This window comes from Lepidochelys olivacea (genome assembly GCF_965140295.1).
Source record: "Lepidochelys olivacea isolate rLepOli2 genome assembly, chromosome: 6".
NCBI lineage: Eukaryota > Metazoa > Chordata > Testudines > Cheloniidae > Lepidochelys > Lepidochelys olivacea.
Window position 1 is genome coordinate 96,122,185 of NC_140416.1, and position 26,963 is coordinate 96,149,147.

The 26,963-nt window shown below is 42.5% G+C and overlaps 1 protein-coding gene across 1 annotated transcript in view; it reads right to left on the minus strand.

Annotated features, from left to right (window-relative positions):
- Positions 1-25,019, minus strand: part of EML5 (EMAP like 5) — a 288,831-nt gene extending 263,812 nt beyond the window's left edge. Inside the window, exon 1 of the mRNA XM_084632418.1 lies at positions 24,628-25,019. Coding sequence (XP_084488544.1) covers positions 24,628-24,824 — 197 coding nt within the window. The 5' untranslated portion in view covers positions 24,825-25,019. The remainder of the gene's footprint in view (positions 1-24,627) is intronic.
- Between the last annotated feature and the right edge of the window lie 1,944 nt (positions 25,020-26,963).

Here is a 26,963-nt window from a genome sequence, read left to right on the forward strand (position 1 = left end):
TATCATTATGGATTGTTAATAATTTTTCAAGAGAATGAAAGTTCCCTGTTGTGACATCATGACGAAAAAAATGAAAAAGCTCATTCTATAAAAATCAGTTTCTTATACTCTAGAACGACAAACATTTTTGTAAACTAAAATAAATGTAGGCTTATTGCATGTGCCACTACAGGATAGAGTTGAGACTATTTGGATGCCTTAACTGCGCATTTCTATACTTCAACAGGTTTAAATTTCTTTTAAGTGTAACCTTGACTCTAAATTTCCAGGGTTTGTAATGTTTGGTTTTGGGATAATTACAACATCCTTGTAAACACAACAAGGAGTCCTTGTGGCACCTTAGAGGATACCAGCTGCAATATTAGGGACCTTTGAAGTTGCTGTTTGAAGCTAATAAACTAATGCTAAGAGCTAGGGACTTACCAGTCAGAAAGTTAAAAGCTTCTAGGTATAGAAACCACTCCTCTGGATGACATTGGGGTGGCTCAGACAGTCGAACTGAAAATTCAGACACCTGGAAAAATGTAGAGCCTTGAAAGACTATGGATTCTTTTCCACTCACTTGAAGAGGAAGGTGGTTCTCAATAGGGGTTTACTTCTCATTCTGCCTTGACTGCTGAAGTAGGCCATCTCCATTACATTGTCAATTCCGATAAGGATAGACTGGAGTGGAGTAAGACTCAGGGGGAGGACAAAAAAACAGGCCGCCTTCAGTTCGAGGATACTGACATGGAATTTGCATTTCCTGGGTGACCACACTCAGGACAGAGCTCAAGGCACAATGTGCAATCCAACCAAACAGGCTGGCAGATGTGGCTGTTTGAGTCCAAGGGGGATCCTGAAAAGGAGGCATATTCAGATTGTTGATTTGGTCCAGTCCTCACAGAGCAGATATGTTTAAAACTTCCATCAGGAAACTAATCTACCATAGGTAGGTGAAAGGACAGCAATTGTTTTAGGAATGACTGGAAGTGGAACCTTAGACAAGCACAACACCAGAAATCTCAGGATCATGCATAAAGAATCCTGATCTTGTGAACTAGAATTGTCTGAGGAGTGCTTCCAGCTCTAGAATATTCTTGTGGAAGGGAACTATCTTATCTATTACTAAATCAATGATGTGCCAATATATGAAAGATCTCTGAGGGATATAAGGAGCTTTACTATGTGTTCACCCAGTCCTGGGACAGCCAAGGTGATACACTGACTACTGCAGATGTTTTCAAAAGAGAATTTGCTCAGAACCAGACAGTCATCCAAGTGAGGAATAATACAGATACCCCTCTTAGAGCTGCAGCTACCACTCCCATCATTGTTGAGAAAGTCTCAATGGTCCATGCAAGCAGAAGGACAAGGTCTTGAAATAAAAGTAAAAGTGGCCAGCAGCAAACATCAGGAACCTTTTATAAGATGTGAATGAACAAGTAGTCAATGGGTGCCGTGAAATTTCTTGACTCTGTGATTGTCTGGAGTCCTAAACCTGGCACAGCAATCTAGCCCTATGTTTCTTGTTGCCAGGACTCAAGGTCAGGATCTGCAGCAAGTCTGGCCTTTTCAACAGAGCCCAAGCATCATGCTTAAAGAAGGTGATTTCTTGCAGAAACAGAAATCTGTGTTGGACTCCACCCCTATGTTGGTGCAGCTTAGTGGCCACCAATGCTTCAATGCAAGCCAGCTATATACTGACTTGTGCACATTGTGTGACTGTGAAAGCACTACTGAAGGCTGTCTTGTCACTGAATCTATACCAACGCAAATGGCATTCACACAGAGTCCCACTGCCTGATGTGGGAAATTCACTTTGGTTTTTTGAGACTAAAGCGTTCAATACGATCAAGGCTGTCTATTCACCTGACTTATCAAATGTGGCCAGGATAGCTCTTGGGCTCTTGTCACAGAACTTGATTGAGGAATTATTTTTCAAGTGATGGCAAAAACTGAACTGAGCCAAATACTTGATATATGGACGTATTACAAGCAACAGTTACTTTCAAATGAACTAAATATTTTATGAATAATTAGCACAGGGAATTCAAAAGACTATTATAGCATTATAATTCTAAACTCATCTGCCAGCCATGACAACTCTAAAATGACTAATTTGTATAAATGTCCTCTGGTCACTTTAAATCAGAAAGCTGTATTGTTAGTTTCAATATTGAATTCTTTTCATTTTAAAATTCCTGTTTCTGGACTATAACACAATCAATCACAATTATGACTGATCACCTGCAGAAAAATTCTTTTGAACAAACTTAACCCTTTCACAATTGTAACCTCGTGACATCATTGTAAATATTTGGGCAAATTGCAAAGTAACAAATTCTCTCTCTCTCTCACACAAAACCCTTAAGATCATAAAATATGAAACTAAATTCTCATGCAAATACTTTATTTTTCAATCATGCAAATTATAAAGTAGAATGTATGTCAATCTAAGTCTGTGAAAGACTGAAAAACAAAGGCTTAATACAAATCTAATTTTAACAGCTTAAAACAACCAGCCAAATTTGACCTCATGCAAGCTATTAAGTGATAGTACTTTATGCAAATTTATTCAGCTAACCCCTGTGGCATTGTCTCCTCACATCTCACCCTATGGCACTTTAAGAAAAATGTTAAATCAGCCTTATGAAGCTGTCATGAAAATATACCAGCCCAGGTACAAAATCTATTTGATTATCACTACCATGATGGCAACTAACGTAATGAAATCCTGCTGAAATTACAGGGAAAATTAAGATAGGCAGAAATCTAAAGTAATTACCCAAGCAGGAATTTGGCCAAACGTGCCCTTCAATTCCTGCACAAAATGACTTTGGATTTTTAATAATCAAATATGGGCAGGCACTCAGTTTTACTTCTTATTATCCAACAGTATATTGCTCCTTAACCCTATGTTATGGTATGGGTTCAGTACTGACTCAGAGGAGAAAATGCTAACTACCCGTTCAGGAGCAGTACTTTTTGAAGCACCTACATATTTTCTCATCCAAGTATTGGCCTGGTCTGATCCTACTTGCAAGTACTGACAGGATCAGATCACAAGGTGGAGTAAGTGCAGCCTATGAAAAGCATGATGAGTGAAGGCAAGCTTGTAAGCGTTTGGCTCATTACTGTGTAGATCTACTTCAATACCACTATAGAGTTCGAGGTTTGTGATATGTTTTTACAGTGTCCTTCTTGATGGATAATTTTCTGGTATTTGTGTGTATTGATGTAGTACTTAAGACAGCACACTGAAGAGTTCTTATGACACAGATACTAACTAATGACAGGTATCAGAGTAGCAGCCGTGTTAGTCTGTATTCGTAAAAAGAACAGGAGTACTTGAGGCACCTTAGAGACTAAAAAGAAAAGGAGTACTTGTGGCACCTTAGAGATTAACCAATTTATTTGAGCATGAGCTTTCGTGAGCTACAGCTCACTTCATCGGATGCATACTGTGGAAACTGCAGAAGACATTATATACACAGAAACCATGAAACAATACCTCCTCCCACCCCACTGTCCTGCTGGTAATAGCTTATCTAAAGTGATCATCAAGTTGGGCCACTTCCCGCACAAATCCAGGTTGTCTCACCCCCTCACCCTCCTCCAAAAACCACACACACAAACTCACTATCCTGCTGGCAATAGCTCATCCAAAGTGACCACCCTCCCCACAATGTGCATGGTAATCAAGGTGGGCCACGTCCAGCACAAATCCAGGCTCTCTCACACACACCCCTTTTTTTTTCCCCGGGGACACACACACACAAACTCACTCTCCTGCTGGCAATAGCTCATCCAAACTGACCACTCTCCAAGTTTAAATCCAAGTTTAACCAGAACGTCTGGGTGGGGGGAGGGGGGGTAGGAAAAAACAAGGGGAAACAGGCCACCCTGCATAACGACCCAGCCACTCCCAGTCTCCATCCAAGCCTAAATTAACAGTATCCAATTTGCAAATGAATTCCAATTCAGCAGCCCCTCGCTGGAGTCTGGATTCGAAGTTTTTTTGTTTTAAGATAGCGACCTTCACGTCCGTGACCGCACAACCAGAGAGACTGAAGTGTTCTCCGACCAGTCCATGAACGTCATAACTCTTGACATCAGACCCGCGTCCATTCACTCCTCCACGTAGAGACCGTCCAGCCCGACCAATGCAAATGGCAGAGGGGCATCGCCGGCACACATCACACCGGTGGATGTGCAGGTGAATGAGCCCCCGACAGCGCGGCCGATGCCACTAGGCCCTGTGATGGTGTCCCCTGAACAGATACGTGGGCACAGCTGGCAACGGGCCCCGCCGCAAGGATAAGCTCCCGGGTCAGTGGCCCCGCCGCGTGGCACGTGGTTGCCGATGAGCACCCGCTTCAGGCTGGGGGGCCGTCCGCAGGCAAGGACTGGCCTGTCTCCCAAGATCCGCGAGAGTGTTGGGTCATCCTTTAGGATAGGTTGTAGATCCCTAACAATGCGTTGGAGGGGCCTCAGTTGGGGGCCGAAGGTGAGGCCGACTTAATGATCACTTTAGATAAGCTATTACCAGCAGGAGAGTGGGGTGGGAGGAGGTATTGTTTCATGGTTTCTGTGTATATAATGTCTTCTGCAGTTTCCACAGTATGCATCCGATGAAGTGAGCTGTAGCTCACGAAAGCTCATGCTCAAATAAATTGGTTAGTCTCTAAGGTGCCACAAGTACTCCTTTTCTTTTTATTAAAAGTCTTGTAGTGCATTTTTATATTTACTGTTTGTTTAAAACAGCAGTATCAAAGCTTTTTCAAAACAGCAGTATTTCAAAATGTAACTACAGATTTTGTAGGGCACAGTAGCATGGTCAACACACTTAGTGTGTGGCAGGCTGCTGCACTGTAGAGCAGGGATGGGCAAACTTTTTTTGCCACAAAACTTTTTTTGGAGCCCTCGGGCCACATCTGGGAATATAAATTGAATGGCGGGCCATGAATGCTCACAAAATCGGGGTTGGGGCATGGGAGGGCATGAGGGCTCTAGTTGGGGGTGCGGGCTCCGGGGTGAGGCCAGAAATGAGGAGTTCACGGTGCAGAAGGGGGCACCGGGCTGGGTCAGAGGGGAAGTGAGGACTCTGGCTAGGGGTGCAGGCCCTGGAGTGGGGCTGGGGATGAGGAGTTTGGGCTGTAGGGGGGTGCTCCGGGCTGGGACTAAGGGGTTCGGAGGGGGATCAGTGCTGGGGCAGGGGTTGGGGTGTGGGAAGGGGTGCAGGCTCTGGTTGGGGGTATGGGCTCTGGGGTGGGGCTGGGGATGAGAGGTTTGGGGTGCAGGAGGGTGCTCCAGACTGGGATCAAGGGGTTTGGATGGCAGGAGGGGGATCAGGGCTGGGGCAGGGAGTTTGGGGGAGGCTCAGGGGTGCAGGCTCTGGGCGGCACTTACCTCAGGCAGCTCCCGGAAGCAGCAGCATGTCCCTTCTCCAGCTCCTAAGCACAGGCACATCCAGGCAGCTCTGCACGCTGCCCCATCCACAGGCACTGCCCCGGCCAATGGGAGCCATGGGGGCGGCACTTCGGGTGAGGGCAGCATGCAGAATGGAGCCCCCTGGCTGCCCCTACACGTACGAGCCGGAGAGGGGCCAGGCTGCTGCTTCCGGGAGCATCGTGGAGCAGCCCCCAACCCTGCTGGAGCACAGGAGCAGGGCAAGCCCCAGACCCCACTCCCCAGTGGGAGCTCAAGGGCTGGATTAAAGCGGCTGGTGGGCCGGATCCAGCCCGCGGGCCATACTTTGTCCACCCCTGCTGTAGAGTCATACCCCAGCTTGCCCTTCACTAACTACAGACAAGGCCTGAAATTAACAAGAGTTTGGTGAATTTCACAATTGCTATTCAGAACCCTGTGGGCAGTAAAACTGCCAAGAATAACCTAAATTTCATGCTCCTGGCCTTACTTTAGAAAGCAGCACAGGCAGGTACTGAATGCATTCACTACAAAGGACTCCTAAAAAGATTGTGTGAGGAAAAGATTAGCGGAGAACAGCAGGAAGAGAGAGAGATCATTCCTTCCTCCTTCTAGAGGCCAGAGTGGGGCCTTAGAAATTCAGATACCTACTGGACAGAGCCCAAAAACATGGAGACCCTGAGTAAAATCCAGAGACAGCACTCTGGTAAGAATCCAAGCACCAAGTGGTAGGGAGGTGAACTGCTTAGCCTGGGTACTGTCCTTTGACAGAGGGGAGCCCTCATCTTCATTTAGAACTTCCTATGATAAAAGTTTTCAAGCTCTGTGTATGGTTTTATTTAACCAAAAACCCAATTTTCTGTTGAAATACAGTTTCAACAGAAAAATTTCAACCATCCCTACAGATAAGTAATCTCTCTTTATTCTTTGAGGACCTCTGTGCATTCATTCCCACTTGCGGGAAATTAGAAAGCAATGCTCCACCAGGTAGATGGTTGGTGAGGAACTTTTAAATAAATATGGACCCTGGCACTGCTCTCCCAAACTATGCATTAGAATATGATGCTAGGTCCAAAGAGTAATACCGGGTGAAAATGTGCACCCAAACACAGGAGAATGTGCCTAAGACATGCCTTTGATGCTGCAGTGGCTTTCATGGAATAGGTCTTTAAACCAAGATTTACTAGTTTCCTTGCTAATATCTCACAATATCTACTCCTGGGGGAATTCTGCACCAAAAAAATTAAAAATTCTGTGCACGATATTTTAAAATTCTGCATATTTTATTTGTCAAAATAGCACAATATAATCATGCCAGTTTCAATAATTTTGGTAATTTATTTCAAAATATCTGTTAGCAAGTATGTCTGTAACAATACAGACCAAAAAAAGATTCTGGTAATTTTTTTTGACAAATAGATTCCTTACTAGGCATATTAATATAGAACTTTGATTAATTCACAGAAGTAGTGCAAAGATTTGGGAGTGTCAGGGGTAATGAAGGAACTGAGGGAGAGGGAAGGAGCCTGGAGTGAACCTGGAGGATTGTTGGGTGTGGGTGGGAGAAGTATGGAACAAGTTTTTTGCGGGGGGGAGGGGAAGAATTGCTGGGGAGTTGGGGAGCCTCCCCCATGCAGACCCTGGCTGATCCCAAGCCTCTCCCATTCAGTCAGACACTTCTGCCTCTGCCCCCGCATGTGCCCCCTATCCTGATGGGTCCCCTGCAGTCTCCTCCCCAGGTGGCCATGTACCCTCACTCCCATTCAGTCCCTGACTCAATGCTGTCACCCCACTAGCCATTCTGAACCCCAGTCTGTGACCACCCCCTCCAGCAACCCCGTGTGCCCCACTCTGTCCTAATCTGGCTCTGCGGGCAGGGTGCTGTGATGAACTTCAACTCCTGGGGGAATTCTGTGCCACTGCACGCACAAAGATTTTTTTTCCCCACCAGAAAATACATTCTGCCCAGAAGTGCTGCAGTTCCATCTTTTGCCCACCAGAGGCCGCTGTGGCACCAGAAGAGCCTGCTGCATTCACGCTATTGGCTGTTCTGGCACCACCAATGTATTTTCTGCAGAAAAAAATAAAATTCTGTGGGAGACATGAATTCTGCACATACGCAGTGGCACAGAATTCCCGCAGGAGTAAATATCCTATTTTTCTCATAAACCTGTGTGAAAGTCTTGTTAAGTAATGAGTTTTTCCTGGCATCTCTCCCCATACGTTACAAATAACCTAAAAGATTTTCTAAAGGGCTTGGATTTTTCTACGTAAAAGTTGATTGTCCTTGTGGAGAACTGGGAAATATTTGTATTTTTATAAATATCATGTTCCTCAGTGCATCTGTTTAATATTACTCTACCTGAATGCATAGTTAAATCAAAAGGAGTTGTTCAAAGTAACCAGACAGGAAAGGAAAACAATGGATTCTGATAAGGAGCATTCCCTCAAACAAACAATAGCCTCAAGAGTAAAGATCTGAAGTATATCTGGGCCCCATTTGAGCTTCCTGATAGGTCAAGATGCCAGATTTGTTGTGGGGATTAGCAGACCTGATCTTAAAATCAGCAGCAGGGCTGCTGGCTGCTCAAAACATTTACCCCTGGCTATAATAGCTCCTGCTTGTTCCCAGACTTACTCTTGCCCTGTTCCAGCCTTACTCCTCATAGAATTAAAGGCAAGAAGGGACCATCATGATCATCTAGTTTGCTCTCCTGCACATTGCAGACCACAGAACCTCACCTATCCACTCCTGTTATAGACCCATAACCTCTAGCTAAGTTACTGAAATCCTCAAATTATGATTTAAAGACTTAACGTTACAGAAAATCCATCATTTACATAATTTAAACCTATAAGTGACCTGTGTCCCATGCTGCAGAGGAAGGCAAAAAAAAACCTCCAGAAACTCAGGGTCTATGCCATTCTGACCTGGAGGAAAATTCCTTCCCAATCCCAAATACGGCAGTCAGTTGCACCCTAAGCATTTCAGAAAGACCCAACAGCCAGACACCTGAGAAAGAATTCTCTGTAGTAACTCTGAGCCCTCCTCATCAAGTGTCCCATCACCAGCCGCTGGGTATATTTGCTACTAACAATCACTGACTGGCTACATGCCATCGTAGGCAGTGTCATCATACCATCCCCTTCATAAACTTATCAAGCTCACTCTTGAGGCCATTTAGGACTTTTGTCCCCATTGCTCCTCTGGAAAGGCTGTTCCAGAACTTCACTCCTCTGATGGTTAGAAACCTTGACCTAATTTTGAGCATCAGTTTGTTGATGGTCAGTTTATATCCATTTGTTCTTGTGTAAACATTGGCACTTAACTCAAATAACTCCTCTTCCTCCCCGGTATTTATCCCTCTGATGTATTTATAGAGAGCAATCAGATCTCCCCTCAGCCTTCATTTGGTTAGGCTAAACAAGCCAAGCTCTTTGAGTCTCCCCCTTAATAAAGTAGCTTTTCCATTCATCTGATCATCTAGTAGCCCTTCTCTGCTCCTGTTCCAGTTTGAATTCATCTTTCTTAAACATGAAAGATCAGAATTGCACACTGAATTCCAGATGAAGTCTTACCAGTGCCTTGTATTTATGGTACTAACATTTCCCTATCTCTACTGGAAATACATTGCCTGATGCATCCTAGGATTGCATTAGCCTTGTTCATGGCTGCATCACATTAGCTACTCATAGTCATCCTGTAATCAACCAATATACTCAGGTCTTTCTCCTCCTCTGTTGCTTCCAATTGATAAGTCCCCAGCTCATAGCAAAAAATCTTGTTGTTAGTCCCTAAGTGCATGACCTTGCACTTTGCACTATTAAATTTCATTCCATTTCTATTACTCCAGTTTTCAAGGTTGGCCAGATCTTCATGTATGATATTCCAGTCCGTCTCCATATTGGCAATACCTCCCAAATTTATGTCATCCACATATTTTGTTAACGTACTCCCACTTTTTGTTAAATAAGATTGATCCCTAGACCGATCCCTGAGGAACTTCCACTAGTAATCTCCCTCCAACCTGACAGTTCACCTTTCAGTATGTCCTGTTGTAGTCTCCCCTTTAACCAGTTCCTTATCCATCTTTCAATTCTCATATTAATCACCATCTTCTCCAATTTAACTAATAATTTCCTATGTGGAACTCTACCACATGCCTTACTGAAATCCAGGTAGATTAGATCTACTGCATTACCTTTGTCTAAAAAACCAGGTTAGTCTGATATGATCTACCTTTTGTAAAACCATGTTGTATTTTATCCCAATTATCATTTACCTCTATTTCCTTAACTACTTTCTCTTTCAAAATTTATTCCAAGACTTTGCATGCAACTGAGGTCAAACAAACAGGCTTGTAGTTTCCCAGATCATTTTTTTCCCCTTTCTCAAAAATAGGTACTATATTAGCAATTCTCCAGTGATAGGGTACGACCCCCTGCGTTTACAGATTCATTAAAAATCTTTGCTATTGAGCCTGCAATTTCATGTGCCAGTTCCTCTAATATTCTTGGATGGAGATTTTCCCGGAGCCCCTGATTTATACCCATTAAGCTGTTTGAGTTTGACTTCCACCTCGCATGTGGTAATTTCTATTTCCATATCCTCATTTCCATTAGCCATCCTGCCACTACCCCTTAGTTCCTCACTACCTTTATTAAAAACTGAGGCTAAATATTCATTTAGATGTTGGGCCATGCCTAGATTATTTTTAATCTCCACCCCATCCTCAATGCTTAGCGGTCCCACTTCTTTCCTTCCCCTCCTTCCCCCCTCCCCCAATTTATATGACTATTGAACCTTTTGCTATTGGTTTTCATTTCCTTTGCGAGGTCCAACTCTGCTTGGCTTTTGGCAATTCTCACGTTTTCTCTACACTTTTTGACCTCCAAGAGGTAGCTTTCGTCGCTGATAAATCCAATCTTCCATTCATTGTAGGCTTTCTGCTTTCTCTTAACTTGTTTAAGATGCTTGCTCATACAGCTTGGTCTGTAACCCTTCCCTACGATTTTTTCCCCCTTGCTTGGAATGCAGGCTTCAGATGGTTTCTGCAACTTTGACTTAAAGTAAATCCAAGCCTCCTTCACATTCAGATCCTTGAGTTCTTCAGTCCAGTCCACTTTCTTAATTAATTCCCGTAATTTTTTTAAGTTAGCCCTTTTGAAATCAAGGGCCATAGTTGCAGATCTATTTTTGCTTATCCTTCCATTTAATTAAAACTGAATTTGCTCATGATCACTAGAATCAAGGTTGTCCCCTACTTCTAAGAGGTCCTCATTACTCACCAATACAAAATCTAAAATGGCATAATCTCCTGTAGGTTTGGTGACTATTTGGTGAAGAAATCTGTCAGCTATCACATCTAGGAAAATCTGTGTCCTACTATTATTAGTAGCACTTGTCCTCCAATCTACATCTGGGAAGTTAAAGTCTCCTATAATCACACAAATGTCCCACTAGTATTTATTTCATTAGAAACATTAAAGAGGTCTCTACCCATACCCACATCGGATCCTGGGGGTCTGTAGCATACCTCAAGCCACTGTCCCAGGGGAGCCTCTGGTAGCTTTCTTCTGAAAAGTGATTTTGACCCAAACAGACTTTGTTTTACAAACTCCATCTCTTCTCATTTCTTTACAGTCTAACTCATCATTAATATACAATGCTACTCCACCACCTTTACCTTTATTTCTTTTTCCTGAACAGCACACACACACTCTTCAGCACACACTGTTTGCCAGAAGCTGGGAATGAGTGACAGGGGATGGATCACTTGATGATTACCTATTCTGTTCTTTCCCTCTGGGGCATCTGGCCCTGGCCACTGTAGGAAGACAAGTTACCAGGGTGGATAACAATCAATAATTTAAAAAAAATAAAATAAAATAAATGGATTTTTTAATTTAAATCAGATTTTTTTGATAAAATGCTTTTTGATGAAAAAAAACCTATCTAAAGATAGTTTTAGCTAAGATATATCTTTGAGCTATAATGTCTCATCATGGAATAGGGATTATAAATTCTAATTCTATAGTATGAGACAATATATTCATGTAATGTTTAAGAAAAGTTTTATAAATGAGTTCCAATGGTTCATGGATTGGGAACCCAATCTTATGGGGTTCCAGGGGCATCTGTATAGATTATTTAGGTTAATCTTTCTATCTACCCAATCGGACTCAGTGCTCAGTCTAGAAGATACCAACAAAGATGCTTAGTTTTGCAGTTCTCAAACTGTGGATTTGTGTCTCCAGAGCTCACATGCTTGTTAACAGCAAAAATGCTTTAAAATAAATAAATAAATATATAGAGGTGAGAAATGACAGACCTCAGCCCTATTGTCCCTCTGCAAATTTGTGTACATAGAGTCAATCCCTTACCTCTCTCTAAAAGTGCAAAGTTTCAAAAAGTTCAATGAACAAAAAGATTGTTGGGGGCGCAATAGATCTGGACAAGGAGAAGAAGTCTGGAGATAAATGTGAGAAGAGAGGGACAGGCAGTAGAAACAAAATGAAACTGTTTGAGCAGATTATTCCAGAAGTCTTGAGATCTCTCTCAGTGTAGCCTTCATTGATTTCAGATCTACTATACCATGCTCTCACAAGAAGGGAAAACCTATAAAGGCAGCAAGCCGTAAGAGACCCAGTTTGGGAATATTTTAATGAAGTTCCTCTACATGCATGCAAAAAGCAAACAGTACAACAAAGAAATGCAAGGCCTGGTTGCGCAAATGAAATAACATCATAACTTATATTGTTGGGTTACAGAGCTGTTTCCTAATGAAAGCTGGCAATTGGAGTTATGCCCATCAGCATGTAGAACTCCTTACCATGTGTGCTCTAAGAGCATGAGGGATAAGATGTTATAAAATGTAGGCCCAAAGGGAGGAGGATTTGTTAGCCTTAATTTGGTCAGTTTAAATCAGAACCTTATTACTATGTAACTCTTATTGGCACCAAGAGAGTATTTGGTGGTGTGCAGCGTGAGACTTTTATTATTCTGAGTTAAAGATTAAGATTAATGGCATCACTCTAGGGTGGCAGAGGACAGCAATACTTGAACTGTACAATACCTATTATCTTTCACTGTATTTACTGGGAGGGGTGTTTTCCTAGTATTGGGAGAGAGACCTGAAGTGGTGAGGATAAAGTCCTGCTCACCTTACTCCCTCAAGTCCACTGAAGTCAATGGGACTTAACTGCATGACTAATGTGAGCAGGATATGGCCCCAGCAGTAATGAGATGACCAAATAAAAAGTACATCTATTATTTTACGTATCAGAGGGGTAGCTGTGTTAGTCTGGATCTGTAAAAGCGGCAAAGAGAACTGTGGCACCTTATAGACTAACAGAGGTATTGGAGCATAAGCTTTCGTGGGTGATGCATCCGACGAAGTGGGTATTCACCCACAAAAGCTTATGCTCCAATAAGTCTGTTAGTCTATAAGGTGCCACAGGACTCTTTGCCATCTATTATTTTGTGGCACTAAAGGAATCCGAGACCTGTTGCTATGTCTAATGGATATGTAGTGGTGGTAACTAAAGGCAAGATGCACAGTCAACCTGTGGAACTCTTTGCCAGAGGATGTTGTGAAGGCCAAGACTATAACAGGGTTAAAAAAAGAAGTAGATAAATTCATGGAGTATAGGTCCATCAATGGCTTTTAGCCAGGATGAGCAGAGATGGTGTCCTTAACCCCTGTTTGCCAGAAGCTTGGAATGGGCGACGGGATGGATCACTTGATTACCTGTTCTGCTCATTCCCCGGGGCACCTGACATTGGCCACTGTCGGAAGACAGGATACTGGGCTAGATGGACCTTTGGTCTGACCCAGTATGGCCGTTCTTATGTTCTTATCATGAAGAGTGTTCCTTCTCAGGAGAAAGCTGCGGTGAAGATGATGAAAGGAACGTGTCTGAACATGCAGGATCTTCAGGTTGGTAAACATTTTTATTTTATACTTCTTTCTTAAGGATTGCCTGTCTTCCTTCTGGACTATTCTTGAATTCTCATGTTTGAGCAAAAAACATAGTTGTTACTGTATGGTACTATCACTGTGATAAAAAATAAATACCTGAAATAGGCAGATCTTCCTTTTACAATTTCACCTTTAAAGTAGTACCGAGTGTCAGTGAATGTAATGAGTAATACTAAATGAGCAGTATGGTAATAATAATTAAATAACTGCCTTGACTTATTTTGTTTAGGAGAATCCATCCTCACCATACAGGATTCTGAAGAGTATCCACCTTCAAGATCACCATCATTTTCTGTAGTTTCAGACTTATCTGCCAATGATAGTGTTTCAGTCACATCATGTATGTCACATAGCCACAGTATATCACCAGTAGCAAAAAGAAAAAAAATCCATCATCCAGAAACAACCATAGATAAGTTTGTGATAAGAACTAGCAGATTACAATAAAAGGTAATTGATGAAAAAATTTCCCGGTTTGTTTATGCAACAAACTTTCCTTTCCGTCTGATTGAGAACCCACACTTCATTAACATGGTTCAGTCATTAAGACCAGGATACAGTCCACCCAACATAGCAGATGTCCCAGGCAAATTGCTGGGTGTATGAAAGAGAAATTGAGCAATGTGCAAAAGGTCTAGAGCGTGAAATTGTTAACCTGAGTCTTGATGGGTGGAGCAATGTCCACAACGATCCTGTTGTATGTACTTGTGTGACAAAAGAAGAAGGGAGTGTCTTCCTTACAGAAACAACTGATACATCAGGAAATGCACACACAGCAGAATACTTGCAAGAAGTAGCAGTAAAAGCTATAACAAACTGAAAAAAAAATCAGATGTCTAGTATGCAGCTTGGTCACAGACAATGCTGCAAATGTATCCAAGATGAGAAGAAATTTAGAAGAGAGTCCCAAGCTAATAACATACGGTTGCAGTACTCATTTGATGCACCTCCTAGGCTCCTAGCCAAAGACTTCAGTGTTCCAGAAATAAAGGCTAATTTTGTTGAAATTGCAAAATACTTCTGTAACAACCACTTTGCAGCAGCTGCTCTGAAAAAAGTGGGAGGAACCAAGCTAACTCTCCCACAAGACATGTGATGGAACTCTATAGTGGACTGTTTTAAGCACTATATCAAGAACTGGCCTAATCTGATGACAGTTTGTGAACAAAATCGTGAAAAAATAGATGGAACCGTCACAGTCAAAGTTCTCAACATTGGGCTTAAGAGAAATGTTGAACACAGGCCAAGTACCCTGAAGCCTATTTCTGTAGCCTTGAACAAAATGCAGGGAAATAGCTGTTTTATTGCTAACGCTGGTGAAATTTGGAAGGAACTGAGTGAGATCTATGCAATGACAGTTAAATTACAAGCATTAAAAAAACAAATGGGACAAGCACTATCTCCAGCTCATTTTCTTGAAAATATTCTCAATACTCGGTACCAGGGTCAAACCTTAACTGCTGAAGAAGAGGAGTTGGCTATGACATGGACATCCAGCAATCATCCCTCCATAATGCCAACTATAATAAACTTCAGAGCTAACGATGGACCATTCAAGAAATATATGTTTGCTGATGATGTTTTAAAGAAAGTCACACCAATGAACTGGTGGAAGTCACTTAAGCACTTGGATTCAGAGACTGTTGAAGTGATAATCTCACTTTTAACAGCAGTAGCTTCTTCTGCCGGTGTAGAAAGAATATTTTCTTCCTTTGGACTAATTCAATCCAAATTGAGAAATCGTTTGGGACCTGAAAAAGCAGGAAAGGTTGTTTTTCTTTTCCAAATTATGAACAAATAGGAAAATGAAGGTGAAGACAAATGAGTTAGCTACAGAAGCCAATATTTTAAGTTCCTCATGTTGACCTGGCTGACACAGTTGATTTAATTTTTGTTTTTTTTAAAAAAATATTTCATTTAACTATTTTAGTTACAAACAATTTTAAACAAAAGCAAACCTGATTTTAAAAAATGTGAATGTTTAACTAAATTCAAAAATGCATATGCTTGTTTTGTTAAAGTATTATAGATTTGCTGTTGAAGAAAAAAATCCAGAATACATAACGTTGTTGTTTTAGTTAAATAAAACAATTTAAAAATGTCTGTCTGGTGATGTTCTCCTCCTAATACAGCATGGCAAGAAAATCCTCCAAATATTAATGATTAACCTGTTGAATTGGAGATAGTTCACCTCCCAATGACTTCATAAATATCTGCTTCAATTACCTTTGGTAAATGAAATAACCAATCATTCATTTTCTGATATAGCTGTAAAATTAATCTGAAAAGTTTTCAAAATAAATCACTTTAAAAATGTATGGTGTGTACTTCTAAAAATGAAATCTACATCTATCTCTCAGTTGTGAAGAATATGTATTAAGGTTATAACAACCAACAAGAATGCATTTTTATATAGAAATCCATGATTAAAATCGAGTCTTCCTGACTAGTGATTTAAAGCAAATCCACCCTGCAGGATACTGGGCTAGATGGAACTTTGGTCTGATCCAGTAGGGCCGTTCTTATGTTCAATACCTGTACTCCAGTCATTACTACTATTACACTATTATTATTTAACTTCCTGTACCAGTGGTTCTAGTTCCTCCGTTTTGTTACCCAGGCTCCTTGCATGGGTATGCAAACATCTTAGTTGTTTCTGCTTGGCTTCACCCAGATTCCTCAACCAATGAGGTACAGTTATTCTACGGCCAGTATTACCTATCTGACTGTCAGCTTAATTGGTATTGGCACTATCTTTCCTCTTAATGTTCATTCTCCTACCCATTGTTGTTCCTTTCTCCACTGCTGTATTCTCTCTCTTTCTTGATTTTCCTCCGGGTCAATATTAGAATCAGGCATGGAGATTACCCAACCATCCCCCCTAAATTCCTACTTTAAAGCTCTTTAAAGCCTGCAATTAACTGAAAGCATTAATTTTTAACACATTAACAGCATACATCTGGGTGGGGAGGGAGCTGAAGAGTTTAATTTTTTTTAATTGCTTGACTGCCCTACTTTGCACCTCAAGAATATCTGCCATTCTCCCTAATAGATTCTGAAACGGTCTGTGTTTGTCAGCCGGGGAAGAATGATGCCTGCAACAGGGCTCTCACCAAGTCCTGTATGTAAACCACATGAGAAGCTAAAGATGATGCTGCATCATATCCTTCCATGATGTCTGGATCTGAAGTAAGGGAATAAGGTCAGAGCCAGAGGTTGAATAGGGGAATGCTAAAGGTTCATCTCCAAAGGGGCCAAAGATACTACAAGACTGCTCCAGATCAGAATCAGGAAAGCCAATACACACACTGAGTCAAGCATCAAAACAGCATGTGGAGGGGTTGCTAGCAGTCTTGACAGTGGACCTCAACTCAGACAAAGAGACATCAAAGATGCCACTGAGTTCAAACTAGTGAGTTTATCGGTGCCAAAACATATGGCTCTGGGGAGAAGAGGTGACAATGGTTCCATTTAAGAGCCTTCAATGCACTCCTGGGGCAGAGAGTACAAAGGAGAAGGGAGAGGCAACTTCCTCTTTTTTTCTTATACTTGTGTCCCTCTTATGGGGAGATATGTTTCCTCTTTTTCCTTTTGCCCAGATGCACATCTGAATGGACTTTTGGTGTCAAGACACAGCCACTGATGCCTAAGGATGGGTCCACAGTCTGTTTCAGGGACAACCGTGCCTAAAAAAGAGTCGATGCCAAGGTGGACACTTTCTGCACTTTTACCAAGTCTATTGAGGCCTTACTAGACAACATCCATTTGGTCTTCAGAGCTGCTTTTGATTTAACCAGCATGCATAATCCTGCATTAAGGATTTGTTCCCAACATAATTCCAAGGAGATTTTGATCTCAAACCTATGATAGAAGACAATGCTGAGATTAGAGTGGCAAAATGCGTCTTGGGCTTCTGTCAAGAGGATCTCAGCATGGAGGCTGGTCTCAATACACTTGATGAGCCTCGACTATCAATCTGTTGACATTAAGAAGCCAGAAGAGCCTGGAGTCTCAAATGTCTCTCCCTTCTAGCATGGGAAGTGAAGGCTCAGCAAACCGCACACCAGATTACCAAGTGGGTTTCACCCAAACATAGAAGGTCCTGGATATGGGCATTGATTTCCAGTATGATTGATGGGCGGGAAGGGCATCTCTTGAAGCCATTACTGGGATGAGGGCCCAGTATGGTCCTCATACTGCGTCAAATGAAGACTCCTGCGACAAGGGAAGGTCTAACTACACCAGGGGTTCTCAAACTGGGGGTTGGGACCCCTCAGGGGGTCATGAGGTTATTACATGAGGGGGTCGCGAGTTGGCAACCTCCACCCCAAACTCTGCTTTGCCTCTAGCATTTATAATGGTGTTAAATATATAAAAAAATATTTTTAATTTATAAGGGGGGGTTGCACTCAGAAACTTGCTATGTTAAAGGGGTCACCAGTAAAAAAAGTTCGAGAGCCACTGAACTACACTATGTGTTCTATACTACTCTAAACTAACTATTTACAAAAAATACTAACAGAAGATCCTAGAATGAGGACACAAAGGTGAATTCCATTCACTCTCTGTGGCAATGGTGAAGGAACTGAGGCAGCTAAGGGGGTACACTTCCTCATATTGAGTAAGGCAATGACATCACTTCCAAGCAAGAACTCTTGTACAGCCCCAACAGACACAACTTTGCAAAGCAGTTTGATGTCTCAGTGCAGGGGTGCCATATCCACAAGTGGGAACACACAGAGGGCCCTCAAAGAAGAGCAAAACATTAGAATCTATTTAATGGCATTAACTCAGAGTTAAGGTTGATTGGTGGTATGTTGTCCCCCTGAAGAACGCTGAGTTGAGCAAAACTCAAAACTTCTGAAAACAAGGATATCATAGAATCATAGAACTGGAAGGGGCCTTGAGAGGTCATCTAGTCCAGAACCCTGCACTCAAGGCAGGACTAAGTATTATCTAGACCACCCCTGACCGGTGTTTGTCCAACCTGTTTTTAAAAATCCCCAATGATGGAGATTCCACCACCTCCCTCGGCAATTTATTCCAGTGCTTAACCACTCTGACAGTTAGGAAAGTTTTTCCTGATGTCCAACCTAAACCACCCTTGCTGCAATTTAAGCCCATTGCTTCTTGTCCTATCCTCAGAGGTTAAGAACAACAATTTTTCTCCCTCCTCCTTGTAACAAGCTTTTATGTACTTGAAAACTTATCACGTCCCCTCTCAGTCTTCTCTTCTCCATACTAAACAAACCTAATTTTTTCAGTCTTCCCTCATATGTCATGTTTTCTAGACCTTTAATCATTTTTGTTGCTCTTCTCTGGATTTTCTCCAATTTGTCCGTATCTTTCCTGAAATGTGGCACCCAGAACTGGACACAATACTCCAGTGGAGGCCTAATCAGTCTGGAGTAGAGCAGAAGAATTACTTCTCGTATCTTGCTTATAATACTCCTGATAATACATCCCAGAATGATGTTCGCTTTTTTTGCAACAGCGTTACACTGTTGACTCATATTTAGCTTGTGAACCACTATGACCCCCAGATCCCTTCCCACAGTACTCCTTCCTAGGCAGTCATTTCCCATTTTGATATGCATAGTTAAGCTTTTCCATGCAACCTTAAGTCTGCCCTCATTCAGCAGTGCCCCAATATTCCCTGTTAACACACACTGCTTTACTCTGCCAATCCCACAATTTCTGAAATGTACAAACTCTTCACCTCCTTTTACAAGCTGTTCACGCACAGAATCCTATCTAACACTATTAAAGAACAAAAGGGGGGAAAAAATTGGTCAGTTAGGTACTATTTTGGGAGAGGACTTATATCTCCAGAATCCCTGCTCAAATGACCCCAAATTTGGATCACTAATCCTACTCTGTATTTCCACAAGGCATAGAAATTTTCAAAAAAAATCTATACAAATATGTGGATTTTAGAGCACCTAGAAGCATCTTGTTATAAACAACGAGGATGGATGGAGGGAAAGGGCTGCTCTACACATCTGTCTTCAGCATAGGAGACTCTGAAAGGTCTGAAGCAGCCTATTCGTCTCAATGTGATGTTCTCAGCTGAGTGAGAACACCCCATAAAGACAAATACAACCTGAAATAATTGCATCTCAGAGGGTGTTCTCATTCCCCTCATGAGTGCTTTAGAGCCTGTGATATGCATTAAGTACGTCCATCCTCAGCTCCCCACCCAAAGGGACAGGACTTCCCCAGATCCTGGATCACATGTGGGGCAAGGAAGAGGCTTCAAACCCTCCCAAAAGGGCACGGCCAGAACCCAGTTCACATGAATGGGGTAGGGAGGTGTTCCAACCCTTGTAGATGGGCACATGGCCCCCAAATCCTGGCCCATACAAGGGGAGCAGGAGAGGAATTCAGACACCTTCAGTGGGACAAGAATCCCTATATCCCAGCTCATGGGAGGGGTCCCAGAGAGGCAAGAACCCCCCCCCCAAAATTTAGACACACAGGAGGGGAGAATGTGGAGCTGACAAGTGTGCCCGCCCCATTCTCCCTCAGTCCCTCTGCCACTCACCCACACATCCCCCCTAATCCCCACACCACCCTTACATGAGCCTCCAATCTCTCTCCCCTCCCCTACCACCAGTCCTAATTTTTCCCCTCCCCTCACTGCAGCCCCAAAGATCTCTCCCTTCACTGCCCCACACCTCTGCCCCCTAATATTCCTTCCCCTCCCAGGAAGTATTTACATATCTAATTTTATCCTCCAAAGACTTTGATTACATTCCCCACAAAGTAAAATTGCCACCCATGATTCACAAATTGCAGCAACCTCCAGCCATTCAGTCCCAAACTCCTTTTGTTTTAGGTGGGGGCTTGTGATTAATGTATCCTTAGTTATTATAATTGAACCCATCAATTTCAACAAGGTCAGTGATTCATCCAATAATTATCACCTCTGAGTTAACAGTACCAGGCAGCAGAACTGAAGTGTTTTGGTGGGCCCTGTAACTCAGAAACCCGTCCGTTAAATGACCCCAAATTTGGATCACTAACACTACTGCATGCAAGGAACACCAAATTTCAAAGCAATCCAAATAACCATTTGGAGTTTAGAGCACTTACAAGAGTCAAGTTTTAAAATATATAAAATGGTGGGAAAGGAAAGCCTCTGTTTTTCCTGTATTGACACATGCACTGTAAAAAATGTACATTTTCTTAAATACCATTCTCAATTTGTGTCCTCCAAAGACTTAGTGGGAGCCATATACTACTTTGGGTAAAATTCAAAAGATTGAGACCATTTTGGCCTGCAATACATCAATAGTTTGATCTTTATCTCTGTGCAAAGAAAACCCACCTAGAAACTTTTTGAAAAATGACTATTTTTGTGAGGGGCCTTATTATATCTCAAGAGACCATGGCTCAAATGACCTCAAAGTCAGGTCACTGCACCTTTCTGAGCCACACCAAACTTCAAAGGAATCCAACTAAACATGTCAATTTTAGAGGATTTAGCAAGGCTGACCTTTAAACAGAAGTTGTGGCACAACTTTAAGTATAGTGGCACTGCTGAACTACTCTAATAAAGAATATGATATAATATTTTCAGTATTACATTCTAATATGCATCAATTATATATCCTTACCTGGAATACTGTGTTCACTTCTGGTTATTGACTCTCAGAAGATATATACCAAAAATAAATGGAGTCCTAACACGAGGAACAAAAATGATTAGAGGCATGGACAGCCCTTTTATGAAGAGAAATTGAGGAGACTGAGACTGTTCATTTTAGAGAGGAGACAAATAAAGGGGACGGACATGATGGAGGTATACAAAATAATTAATGATATCAGAGAAAGTAATTTGAGTGATCCTAATTACTCTCTCATATAACAAAAAACAAAAGGACATTCAATTAAATTGAAAGGCAAGGAACAGATAAAAAGAAAACTTTTTTTCTCTCTCAATGCATAATTAACCTGTGGGACTCATTCCCACAGGTAAAACGGAGGCCAAGGGTTTACCATGATTAAAAATAAGATTAGACATTTTATATGGATAATGAGAACATCTAGCTAAATTAGGTATGATTAAACCATGTGTGTGTTTTATTTTAAATAAGAGAATTAAATCTTGATACCAGAAGGTAACCACTAACTGATGGTATTAGGAGGAAACTCCCTGTCTACTATGGACAAGTTACAGTATTCCGTAATTGACTACTAAAGAAGTTCTTGCACCCTTCTCAAGAATCTAGCACCCACCATTATCAGAAACAGGATACTGGACTGGTCTAGAGGGATGACTGGTGTGATCTGGTATGGCAATTCCTGTCTTCCTGAGTGCTGCTTAATGTCATTCAAAACATGCCACAGCTATGCAGAAGAGTACCAATTATCTACCCACTTTGTATTATGGGACCTAGTTATCAAAAGTTTATAATGCAATTTAAATTTAGCAGACGTAGATGCATATGCACTCAAGTTTGATTTTTTAATACATTACAAAGTTTAAAACCTCAGTCCTGACTTTACAACTGAGAACTCATGTGTGCATACAGAAATGGCAATCCTGCAGTTTTCTTCCTGCAGAGATTGTAAGTCACAACATCGAGGTATTCAACACGTTTTATCAAATCAAACTGTATGAGCAAATTTTCAGTATACTGAAAACTTGCTACTTTATGGAGAGAAAATAAAGCAGCTATAATGATTATTCTGTTATATAATCCCACCTTCAATGACATTCTCACATTTTTCTCATAGCTAATTTCTTTGAGAAAACATTTAATTTAATATTTCAGGATGATGAGATGCTAAAAGTCAGATATCTTTAAGAACTAATGTCCTCAGTCACTAAAGTTGAGTTTGAAAAGCTACCAAGGTTGGGTTGGTTTTTTTTGTTTTTTAAAGGAGAAAGCAACCCCATTAATCATAAAAAAAATGTGATGTCATTGGAAACAGTCATTCTACTGTTGAGATGAATGTTCACTACGTCTTCAAGTGTTCTAACAGTTCTATATAGTCTTTCTAACGTTTGATAGGCATACAAAACTGTACACAATTGAAAACACTACCCGCTGCACAAGGGTTTCCTCAGCAAGCAGATAAAGAATCGGATCACCGTAACAGCATTACCTTGTAAGCAAGAACTTCCTGCATGTTTGATAATGATACCACAGAAGCCAAAACATATCTACTAACAATCAGGAAAGTAACTAAAGATTTCCCCCTTGCAGATATTCTGTTCTTTGGTATAATAAGTATGAATGATAAGTAGTTATTAGCCTTTTGAATGATAAGTAGTTATTAGCCTTTTATTCCAAATTAGCACTCCATACAAACATTCATAGAGACCAAAGAAATTTCACAGTTGGAAGCCATAAACAATTTCTTTCTCATGGTCCAATCCTGTCAACACTTCTACCAGGTGTAATGCTGTAAGTAGCCCCATTGAAATCAACAGGGAAACTTCATGTTAGCAAGTACTACATCAATGAGAACTATTCATGTCAGTAAGCACTATGTAGTAAACCTTTGCAGGATTGGGCCCGTCATTCGTATGAGCTGTGCTCAAAGGAAGCCAAGGCTTATGGGAGCTATGCTGAAGATTTTCCACAATGTCCCCTTGCCTGAGGAGTTAATGACAATTCTTGAGGTGCTTTTTTGTTTCAGATTAAGAGGAAATTGTCAAAAAAGAATGAAATGACCATAAAACAAATAGCTAATTCACATATCTGACCCAGCTTGGTTGCATAGTACACTACAGCATTCCATGAGCTACCTAATTTTTTCTTCTCATTTTGAGCACCAAGTAGGAATTAATTTAGGGACAGAATGGTCTGTAAGAGAGGCTCATACCTGTACTTTAAAATCTTCAAAAGTTTGAAAAGACCCTAAACAGAATTTTAAGATTGAAATAAAAACTGAAATATTTGTGGCCATTTTGGTCCAGATTTCTAGAATGTATTAAACCCTGAATGAAAGAGTCAGCATCCATTTTACTCTCTATGTGCAAAGCTAGTTAATACATTTGTACAGCTAATATAAAAGATATGCCAAGTGCTTTCCAGCATCACAAGCAATTCACAGTATACAATGTGTTTTTACAAGATTTACTGGCTACTGAAAAACTGTTCTCTAAATAAAAACAGCAATCAAAGGACAACAATATTTAAAATCCACACACAATGAGGCCTACTGGAAGAGAAAGGATTACTGACTCAGGTTCACATCTTCCCTTTATACACTTCAAAATACTGTCACTCGCCTTCCAATACTATCTGGCTATCCAAAAGCCTACTAAGATTGGTTTGGTGTATTTAGGAAATAACTCCGCCTCCATGACATCTACTCTACTTATGCATCACTGGTGTTTAATCTTTTTTATTAACTTCAACACCTGATAAGACTCAGCCTACTACAATTAGACAGATCTGTAGAATAAATTTCAAATCTGCAAGAATGTTTGCTATTATAAAATCATCTTAAACGTTGCAGAAGCTGCAGATGGGTCTTTTATTTCCATGCTCTAATCGCTGTATTTAGATGTGGGCCAAAGGTCTACCTGCTGCAGATTAACCTCCTCCTGAGTTTAATGACTTTGAAATGCACATCAGATTACTACTTCCCACTTCCCAGCCTTTTGACTTGTACACACAGATGGGAACCAAGCAACGGTCGAGACACATCATTTTATACTGGCAAAATATTGACATACAGCCATGCATACAAATTTCAGCACCAAGCACCTGAGGAAAGCCGGCAGTGAACCGCGCGATCCAAAAGCCATTTCTATCGGGATTTCTATTCTTGCTGCTATACAAGACAAACTAAATTGTAAGGGGAGAGGGCGGGGAAGAGATTAAAGCCTCACTGTCATTGGCATATTCAGATTATTTCCAATATTCTGCTTGTGATCACTGGACGCCAGGAGAAAGGGGTGGGAGGTCTGGTGACCCTGGCACTGGACGCCAGGAGAAAGGGGTGGGAGGTCTGGTGACCCTGGCACTGGACGTGACACAGTCCGGTATCCCAAGTACCATTTCTACCGATGTTTTGAGGATCGGGGTCTCGGATACCCGGGGATGTCCTGGTGCCCCAGGCAGGGCTTCGCCAGGTGCTCCCGCGGCTGAAGGTGGAGGCAATAGGGGAGAGTGGGGGTTGATGGATAGAAGGGTGTCTCCAGTCGCTGGGACATCCCGGGCCCCGGCCGGGCCCCGGGGCGAGGGCACAGGGAAGGGCGTGAGGGTCTCCGTACCTGATGATGTCGTCCTGGTGCCCCAGGTAGAATTTCTGCCGGTGCTCCCGGGGGCTGTAGACCACGCCGACCCCCGCCACGAAGTAGACGATCTCCTTAGCCGCCGTGTAGTAGAGGTTGTTGCGGCACTGGTGACCCCGGTAGCCATAGACCCACTCTAGCCGCAGGTGGCAGTTGGGGGCATTCCGGTCAGCCATGTCCCCACCGCCGGCCGGCTCCGCGTCTCCCCCGCCGGAGCCCTAGAGGAGAGGGGGCCAGTTACCCTCCCCCTCCCGGGCTCGGTGTCTCCCTCGCTAATCCCTGGCCGCCGACATGGATGCCCGCCGCTGCCTCTCCTCCGCCTCCTCACAGAGGGCGCCGCCGAATGAGCGGCGCTGGTCTCCTCGCGCCAGACATGGCTGCAGCGAGACACCGCCCGGAACGGTTAGCGCCAGAAACAGCTTCCCCTCAGATCGGGCTGTTGTGCGCATGCCCGGCGCCGCCCGCTGAAAGCGCTGCCCCCGCGCTGCCCTTCTCAGCCGCCAGAGTCCGCTCACCGAGCGGGATGAAAGCGAGAGGAGGGAGGAACGGACAGGACAGAGCAGGGGGCAGTACATGGCCAGAGGAGGGTGAAACAGGTGGAGGTAGGGGCAAAGTCAGGGACAAGAAAGGGGCAGGTGGGCTGACCGGCAGAGAGGGGAACGGGCAAAGGGGACTGGGCTGGGCAAAAGGAATGAAAGTTACCAAACGGGGTGAGCCATCCGCAGTGGCTGCCAACATGCGATGTGGGTAGCAGCGAAGCTTGTGCTTCTCTGTGGAGGTTACATCTCTGTACCACCTCCCTAGGTCGTGTGGTGTCTAAAACTAGGGGTAGCCCAATGTCTAGAATAAGCAGCTCTTCTCTAGCTGAAATAATGTATTGAGCACCCAAAGAAGACTTGATTCCATGAAATAGTTTACAGATACCCTCTACCTAAAAAAGGCTTTCACGGTTATCATATACGGTTGTAGTTTTTAAAAGAATTCCCTATCAGTTTACACAGGTGTAGCATGGCTGCATATAGCCTCATCTCTTGTCTGCAATGCTGAGTGCCTGACTGGTACTTCAGTTCCTGTATTGCACTCTTAAAAATAAAAGGAGGGTAAAACTACTTTTAAACAGTATGCTTATTACACATTGTCCTTAGCACATCATTTACCTTGATTAAAATCATGCTTAATGTCAAGATGCTATTTAATTTATGGTTTAAATAGCAAATAATCATGGAAAATAATAAGTGACACTATTAGCTAAGAAATCACATCTGATAGCGTTTTCCGGTGTAACACTTCCTATAGTCAGTGTGATTTTATAACTTCAATTATTTCTACATTTGTTCTTTTTCCTAACGGATGAGTTTATTCTTTATCAGATGACTTTAAGGTTGTATGAATTTCTAGGTTATCCACCAAAGAGATTTTCTCAATAGTAATTGAGCCGCTACTGCCCCGGACCTGTAAATCCCCACCGGAGCCCCACCGCCACTACCGCAGGGCTTGGACAGCAGGGTTCAGGTGGGGATTTACAGGTCCGGGGCAGTAGCGGTTGGAGCTCCGGGGCCCTTTAAATCCCCGCCAGAGCCCCGCCACCGCTACCCCAGGGCTTTAAATTGCCATCTGCGAAAGCCGGTCCCGCGTACCAAGGCGTACCGGCTTACTTTCACCTCTGATTAAACCAGCTCTAGAAAAGGGTGCTGAGAGTCACAACAGAGACTATCTGGAGTGCTTAAGGGGTCCACAAGACAGGCAAATGGCAGCAGAGTGCCTGTAAAGCGATCTCTGGCCATGAGAGGGTGCTTAAAAAGGGTGCTCTACCCATATATTTATTAAAATCAACACAGAGCAGCAACACAAACCATAACCATTACTGTCTGCATTGAGACTCATGAAGCCTGGAACTATGACTCAGAAGTAAAGCTGGCCAGAAAGTAGTCTTTCCCTCCCAAGCAAAATTTTGAATTTTTGAAAAAACTTTAATCCCAAATCAGGACTGAAAAAAGGTGGGGGATGACATTTTTCATAGTTAGGGATAGATTATTTTCAGTCTATTTCAGGAAAACTGAAATTTTCAGTTTGCTGCCTGGGCAGTGTGTGGTGCCTGCGAGTCCAGGCTGCCAGGGATCAGGCCAGCCAGGGAACTGAGCAGCCTGGCCTGAAAATTCCTAAGCTGTTCTACTCGACAGTATTAAACACACCATTATTCTTTATAGTGTGTTAACTCTTACATGGCTAGCTTGTGTGGCCACCACAGCTCCTTCACACTCAGAGGTGTTTGCAGTGAACGTCCACAGCCCCTGTGTATTTCTTTTGTGGGAACT